The 9,238-nt window shown below is 38.9% G+C and overlaps 1 protein-coding gene across 1 annotated transcript; it reads right to left on the bottom strand.

Moving 5' to 3' along the window:
- Positions 1 to 364: 364 nt before the first annotated feature.
- LOC110452863 (sushi, nidogen and EGF-like domain-containing protein 1) lies at positions 365 to 8,906 on the bottom strand (the record flags this gene model as incomplete). The annotated part of the gene is made up of 3 exons (XM_021501584.1): positions 8,688 to 8,906; positions 1,753 to 2,046; positions 365 to 502 (listed from the first exon to the last, which is right to left on the bottom strand). Coding segments are annotated over exons 1-3 (630 nt in total), but the record flags the coding sequence as incomplete, so codon positions are not given.
- Between the last annotated feature and the right edge of the window lie 332 nt (positions 8,907 to 9,238).

A 9,238-nucleotide genomic window follows, 5' to 3' on the forward strand; every position in this document is an offset into this window, starting at 1 on the left:
GATGTTAATATTTCTAAGCAGCGACTGGGAGTAGCATGGTGCTTCCCATAATTATATACGGTAAGAACATGTGTGGAATAGTACTTTAAACTTCAATTTGTGCAATATTCTCTTTGGATGTAACTTGAGATATTTGCCAGTTTTTCGACAAAATTGTTTATGTTTTTTAGCGAAGATTTTAGAATGCACGTTGATATTTAATTTAGCATTTCAGAAAAACCGGAAAACTCGGCTGATATCGAAAACATTTTAAGAAGACTTTGAAGAGGTTGATAGCAATCTTCGCCGAAAAAGTAGATACAACAAGATATCGTTCCTGCTGATACAATACATCCTTTTGTTATGCAATATAGTGCTTTAATACCTGGGCCGGTGTTCCTCCAAGTCCTGTGTCAGCGTTACCATTACTGGCAGTCCCCGTGGTCCACGTGACATCAGCGTAGTTAAACACTGTGAAAGAGTGACGGCCATTTGTAATGAGTACACACTGAAACGTGTTTCTCTGTAAAAGAAGGATACTCGTTTTCACATTAAGATATACTGAACCAAATGCGAGCATTTGGCATGTTCAATTGATTAAAGAAGAAAATAAATATATTTAACATGGAAATGGATGTGGAACCATGGAGAACGAATATTTTTGTAATTCCATTTGTATTGTACATGTATGTAGATCGAATCTTTGATTTTGCACCGAATTCAATTCTTCGGACCATAAACATGCTACAATTTGTATTATTAGAGATCGTGTATATCTCCTTTCGTGAGTTCTATGCAAGATTGATAATTTCTCACCTTTTATCTGTAAGACTGAGTCATGCAAATTGTAAATGCACCTTTTGGTAAAAGTTCATACTGCTGTGTATGCCATTGGTCTTATGTGAGGTTGTCGTTAGACCTATTTACTCGCATAGTACTTAATGTGTGAGAAGAAGAACCTTGCTCTGAAATTTGATAAAGATCTGTCTAGCACTTCTTTGCAAATAGTGATAACAACCTGGAACAGTCGAATCAAATATGGCTGCAAGGCGACCGTGTCTGTTTTTTTCCCAGTCAGTCTCAAAACTAAACATGCAGAACTTAGGACCTTTGAAAATCAGATTATGACATTTTAGAAAGATATGTCCAGTACGTCTTGAGAAATAGCTTGAACAAAATCCAACGATCAAAATTCAACAAAACTGTTTGGTGGCATCTCGTTTTTCTGATCAGTCCCAAATATCAAATAAGGGACCATGTGAAAATTACCCTGTTGGCCATCTTGGTTTTCCGATCAGTCCCAAGATTTAGTTCTGCGAAACTGGTGACCATAGGAAATCTTCACGTGAAATTTGAGAAAGATCCCTGAAATACTTTCTGAGAATCAGAAAAAAAAAGAACTTTAAAAACTCTCAAAATGTTAGCTGGCTACCTGTCTACCATATTGACTTGTTCGATCTTAACATTTTCTTCGTGTTGGTAAGTATAGATTATGAAATGATTCTTGTAACACAGCCAAAACGTGTTTCTATGTGACGTTTTGACATTGATTTGTGGACTTGTACACATTTTACACCTTTGTGTACATACGCTTCACTGGTCATATGTCTGCTGAACATGACAGAGTACATACCGTACTAGTCATCGAAACGTCACATAAAAACACTTATTGGTTGTGTTACAAGAATCCTATCATAAGGACTACCGGTATACGAAGGGTGATTTGAACAGCCACTATCTGATGAGGGTGGACGAAAAAGTATATCCATATACCTTGGTTTTGCCAATTGTCGACGCTCCGTAGAAAGCTACATTGTCCCATGTAGATACAAACACCCAGCTGGCATGGAACTCCGACTGGTCTGGATAGTAGAGGCGGATTTCGTCCGTCGCCCGCTGTAGGATGGCGGGATCAGTAGTTTCCCGATACCACACTGTACCACCATTTCGTATGTCCACGTCTGCCCAAAAGGGGGCCACAATACTGCGGTGATCTTGGAGTGGAAAAGGATCCGGCGTGAACTGGCTTAGTGTTTTTTGAAAAGATATGGCGCCATTTGTATTAACCTGCAAAACATAAAAGGAGATGGTGAATAAATTGTAAGTATATTTAGATACATAAGGTACTTCTTCGAATGTCAGATTGGTGTCGTTGGTATTAATATTGGTGTCTTATTTTATTTTGGGTACTTGACTTTGATAAATATGGACACATTACATCATGATTTAAAAAGATAAAGACCGCATATTTTTATTTTTTTCATTTGCAGCCTTGCAAGAGTGATTTAAACATAATTTCAGGATTGACCGTTCCATTGGTCGTACATCAAACAACTTTATTTACATCTATACAATGTATGAGGCATGACATATGCTGAATCATACGTCTTTTACACGAAAACCTACCTGATATTGAAGTATAACCATGATGTAGATTGTAGTTGTTGGTGTTTATCATGCCCCCTTACAAAGTATTAACAACAAAATCGTCCCACACTAAGAAATCTTTTATTATATACTATTAGGTAGAACAATATACATGTATTGCCCTTACTGTAGGGAAACGCGATTCTTTGTTTCTTTGAAGTTAAAGATGATAAACGTGGACAAGTCATACACTCACCTCACAGAAAATACTTAAGAATCCCTGTCCCACTGCACTGAGTTTTCTTTTATTTTTGGATATAGTTGTAGAACAATTGGGCAAGGATATTTTCGTCTACCAGATAGCTTAATCGGCCAGAGCGATAGTTTAGCTGTTTGAAGTTCATAGTTCGAATTCGTGTCTTGCCCCGCGGTGATTTTTCTCTCAGAACACTATTGTTGATATTATATTTAATGTCAAAAATACACTCATGGCGAACATTGTGATTCCTGTAAGAGGTTAAACAAAGACCACACTCATGGCCTACATTGTGATAACTGTTCGAGGTTAAACATAGACCATACTGATTGTGTACATCGTGATTCCTGATAGAGGTCAAACATAGACAATACTCATGGCGTACATTGCAATTACTGATAGGGGTTTAACATAGACAATACTCATGGCGTACATCGTGATTCCTGTTAGAGGTTTAACATAGAACACACTAATGGCGTACATCGTGATTCCTGTTAGAGGTTAAACATAGACCTTACTCATGGCGTACATCGAGATTCGTCTTAAAGGTTATAAATAGACCTTAATCATGGCGTACATCAAGATTCGCCATAAAAGTTAAACATAGACCTTACTCATGGCGTACATCGAGATTCGTCATTAAGGTTAAAAATAGACCTTACTCATGGCGTACATCGAGATTCGTCATAAAGGTTAAACATAGACCTTACTTATGGCGTACATCGATATTCCTCCTAAAGGTTAAACATAGACCACACTCATGGCGTACATCGTGATTCATGTTAGAGGTTAAACATAGACCCACTCATGGCGTACATTGTGATTCCTGTTTGAGGTTAATCAAAGACCACACTCATGGCCTACATTGTGATAACTGATAGAGGTTAAACATAGACCGTACTAATAGTGTACATCGTGATTCCTGATAGAGGTCAAACATAGACCACACTCATGGCGTACATCGAGATTCCTGATAGAGGTTTACCATTAACAATACTCATGGCGTACATTGCGATTACTGATAGGGGTTTAACATAGACCACACTCATGGCGTACATCGTGATTCCTGTTAGAGGTTAAATAAAGACAATACTCATGGCGTACATCGAGATTCCTGATAGAGGTTTACCATTAACAGTACTCATGGCGTACATCGCGATTACTGTTAGAGGTTAAACAGGCCATTCTGATTGTGTACATCGTGATTCCTGTTAGAGGTTTAACATAGACCACACTCATGGCTTACATTGTGATTCCTGTTTGAGGTTAAACATAGACCACACTCATGGCGTACATCGTGATTCCTGTTAGAGGTTAAACATAGACAATACTCATGGCGTACATTGCGATTACTGATAGAGGTTTACCATTAACAATACTCATGGCGTACATCGCGATTTCTGTTAGAGGTTAAACATAGACCACACTCATGGCGTACATCGTGATTCCTGTTAGAGGTTTAACATAGAACACACTCATGGCTTACATTGTGATTCATGTAAGAGGTTAAACATAGACCACACTCATGGCGTACATCGTGATTCCTGTTAGAGGTTAAACATAGACAATACTCATGGCGTACATTGAGATTACTGATAGAGGTTTACCATTAACAATACTCATGGCGTACATCGCGATTACTGATAGGGGTTTAACATAGACAATGCTCATGGCGTATATTGTGATTCCTGTTAGAGACTAAACATAGACAATACTTATGGCGTGCATCGTGATTCCTGATAGAGGTTTAACATAGATTCACTCATGGCGTACATTGTGATTCCTGTTAGAGGTTTAACATAGAACACACTCATGGCTTACATTGTCATTCCTGTTTGAGGTTAAACATAGACAACACTCATGGCGTACATCGTGATTCCTGTTATAGGTTAAACATAGACCACACTCATGGCGTACATCGAGATTCGTCTTAAAGGTTAGAAATAGACCTTAATCATGGCGTACATCGAGATTCGTCATAAAGGTTAAACATAGACCTTACTCATGGCGTACATCGAGATTCGTCATTAAGGTTAAAAATAGACCTTACTCATGGCGTACATCGAGATTCGTCATAAACGTTAAACATAGACCTTACTCATGGCGTACATCGAGATTCGTCCTAAAGGTTAAACATAGACCACACTCATGGCCTACATCGTGATTCCTGTTAGAGGTTAAACATAGACCCACTCATGGCGTACATTGTGATTCCTGTTTTAGGTTAATCAAAGACCACACTCATGGCCTACAATGTGATAACTGATAGAGGTTAAACATAGACCACACTCAAGGCCTACATCGTGATTCCTGTTAGAGGGTAAATATAGACAATACTCATGGCGTTCATTGCAATTACTGATCGGGGTTTAACATAGACAATGCTCATGGCGTACATCGAGATTCCTGATAGAGGTTTACCATTAACAATACTCATGGCGTACATTGCGATTACTGATAGGGGTTTATAATAGAACACACTCATGGCGTACATCGTGATTCCTGTTAGAGGTTAAATATAGACAATACTCATGGCGTACATCGAGATTCCTGATAGAGGTTTACCATTAACAATACTCATGGCGTGCTTCGCGATTACTGATAGGGGTTTAACATAGACAATACTCATGGCGTACATTGTGATTCCTGTTAGAGGTTAAACATAGACCCACTTATGGCGTACATTGTGATTCCTGATAGAGGTTTACCATTAACAATACTCATGGCGTACATCGCGATTTCTGTTAGAGGTTAAACATATACAACACTCATGGCGTACATCGAGATTACTGATAGGGGTTAAACATAGACCATGGTTTAACATAGACCACACTCATGGCGTACATCCTGATTCCTGTTAGAGGTTAAACATAGACCACACTCATGGCGTACATCGAGATTCGTCTTGCGTACATCGCGATTACTGATAGGGGTTTAACATAGACAATACTCATGGCGTACATTGTGATTCCTGATAGAGGTTTAACATAGACCACACTCATGGCGTACATCCTGATTCCTGTTAGAGGTTAAACATATACCACACTCATGGCGTACATCGTGATTCCTGTTAGAGGTTAAACATAGAACACATTCATGGCTTACATTGTGATTCCTGTTAGAGGTTAAACATAGACCACAATCATGGCGTACATCGTGATTCCTGTTAGAGGTTAAACATAGACAATACTCATGGCGTACATCGAGATTCGTCCTAAAGGTTAAACATACTGATAGAGGTTTACCATTAACAATACTCATGGAGTACATCGCGATTAATGATAGGGGTTACACATAGACCATACGGATTGTGTACATCGTGATTCCTGTTAGATGTTAAACATAGACCACCCTCATGGCGTGCATCTTGATTCCTGATAAAGGTTTACCATTAACAATACTCATGGCGTACATCGCGATTACTGATTGGGGTTAAACATAGACCATACTGATTGTGTACATCGTGATTCCTGTTAGATGTTAAACATAGACCACACTCATGGCGTGCATCTTGATTCCTGATAGAGGTTTACCATTAACAATACTCATGGCGTACATCGCGATTACTGATTGGGGTTAAACATAGACCATACTGATTGTGTACATCGTGATTCCTGTTAGAGGTTAAACATAGACCACACTCATGGCGTACATCGTGATTCCTGTTAGAGGTTTAACATAGAACACACTCATGGCTTACATTGTGATTCTTGTTAGAGGTTTAACATAGACCACACTCATGGCGTACATCGTGATTCCTGTTAGATGTTAAACATAGACCACACTGATGGCGTACATCGTGATTCCTGTTAAAGGTTAAACATAGACCATACTGATTGTGTACATCGTGATTCCTGTTACAGGTTAAACATAGACCATACTGATTGTGTACATCGTGATTCCTGTTAAAGGTTAAACATAGACCATACTGATTGTGTACATCGTGATTCCTGTTAGACGTTAAACATAGACCTTACTCATGGCGTACATCGTGATTCCTGTTAAAGGTTAAACATAGACCTTTCTCATGGCGTACATCGATATTCTTCGTAAAGGTTAAACATAGACAATACTCATGGCGTACATCGAGATTCGTCATAAAGGTTAAACATAGACCTTACTCATGGCGTACATCGATATTCGTCGTAAAGGTTAAACATAGACCACACTCATGGCGTACATCGTGATTCCTGTTAGAGGTTAAACATAGACCCACTCATGGCGTACATTGTGATTCCTGTTTGAGGTTAAACAAAGACCACACTCATGGCCTACATTGTGATAACTGATAGAGGTTAAACATAGACCGTACTGATTGTGTACATCGTGATTCCTGTTAGAGGTTAAATATAGACAATACTCATGGCGTACATCGAGATTCCTGATAGAGGTTTACCATTAACAATACTCATGGCGTACATCGCGATTACTGATAGGGGTTTAACATAGACAATGCTCATGGCGTATATTGTGATTCCTGTTAGAGGTTAAACATAGACCACACTCATGGCGTACATCGAGATTCCTGTTAGTGGTTAAACATAGACTACACTCATGGCGTACATCGTGATTCCTGATAGAGGTTTACCATTAACAATACTCATGGCGAACATCGCGATTACTGATAGGGGTTAAACATAGACCATGCTGATTGTGTACATCGTGATTCCTGATAGAGGTTTACCATTAACAATACTCATGGCGAACATCGTGATTACTGATAGGGGTTAAACATAGACCATGCTGATTGTGTACATCGTGATTCCTGATAGAGGTTTACCTTTAACAATACTCATGGCGTACATCGCGATTACTGATAGGGGTTTAACATAGACAATACTCATGGCGTACATTGTGATTCCTGTTAGAGGTTAAACATATACCATACTGATTGTGTACATCGTGATTCCTGATAGAGGTTTAACATAGACCCACTTATGGCGTACATCGTGATTCCTGTTAGAGGTTTAACATAGAACACACTCATGGCTTACATTGTGATTCCTGTTTGAGGTTAAACATATAGACCACACTCATGGCGTACATCGTGATTCCTGTTAGAGGTAAAACATAGACCACACTCATGGCGTACATCAAGATTCGTCTTAAAGGTTAGAAATAGACCTTACTCATGGCGTGCATCGAGATTCGTCCTAAAGGTTAAACATAGACCTTACTCATGGCGTGCATCGAGATTCGTCCTAAAGGTTAAACATAGACCACACTCATCGCGTACATCGAGATTCGTCATAAAGGTTAAACATAGACCACACTCATGGCGTACATCGAGATTCGTTCTAAAGGTTAAACATAGACCTTACGCATGGCGTGCATCGAGATTCGTCATAAATGTTAAACATAGACCTTAATCATGGCGTGCATCGAGATTCGTCCTAAAGGTTAAACAAAGACCACACTCATGGCGTACATCGAGATTCGTCATAAAGGTTAAAAATAGACCTTACCCATGGCGTACATCGAGATTAGTCCTAAAGGTTAAACATAGACCTTACACATGGCGTACATCGAGATTCGTCCTAAAGGTTAAACATACACCACACTCATGGCATGCATCAAGATTCGTCCTAAAGGTTAAACATAGACCACACTCATGGCGTACATCGTGATTCCTGTTAGAGGTTAAACATAGACCACACTCATGGCGTACATCGAGATTCGTCCTAAAGGTTAAACAAAGACCACACTCATGGCATGCATCGAGATTCGTCCTAAAGGTTAAACATAGACCACACTCATGGCGTACATCGTGATTCCTGTTAGAGGTTAAACATAGACCACACTCATGGCGTACATCGAGATTCGTCATAGATGTTAAAACATAAACCACACTCATAGCGTTTATCGTGATTCCATAGAATGAGGTACGAACGTATTGATCATTATTTTTCCCATGTTAAGCATTTCCTATACAGGGTGTTAAGACTTTGACCATACTCATCCGACGTTAATTATTCCCGATAGGGTCGTAAGAGTATCGACCATTGCTCACCCAAGCTAAGCATTTCCTGATAGGAGGTTTAGTCATTGACCATACTCTTCCTACTCACCCCTCAAACATACTTACAAATAATGAGTCGTGCTGGCTGTTGAAAAACGGGAAAAAAGTACTGATATTGACCATTGGCGAGCTTCCGTCATCATTCTTTGGAAAAGAATGGTCATTCACGGACGATCCAAAGGGATAAAATTCTGACGACGGGATAGAGCTGACAATGTGTAAAACAAAAGAAAACAAGAGGTAACAACAATAGCGTGTTTCCATTATGAAGAGTTTTACATTAATAACCTGCACACCTCGAGATAGCTATATTTCAATGTTTACCTATGTTATACTCTAGATAAAATACAATCAATCAAGACAAAAATTAGATAAGATACCCTGCATAATGATATGACATATTATGTAAACATAACGATATGACATAAGCATTCAGCGAAATTATTAGGTTGTTTAGTTTTGTTATCGTTGAGTCAGTGTTATTAATAGAATATATCATACGTAGATATGTGGGATTTAGGAATCCGGAGGTAGATTGTCTCTATCCTACATACCTTAAAATGATTTTCTCTTTCTCTCACCTACCTGGGAATTTGGTGAAATCGTCAATGACATTA

Source organism: Mizuhopecten yessoensis, unplaced genomic scaffold, assembly GCF_002113885.1.
Source record: "Mizuhopecten yessoensis strain PY_sf001 unplaced genomic scaffold, ASM211388v2 scaffold6937, whole genome shotgun sequence".
Classification (NCBI taxonomy): domain Eukaryota; kingdom Metazoa; phylum Mollusca; class Bivalvia; order Pectinida; family Pectinidae; genus Mizuhopecten; species Mizuhopecten yessoensis.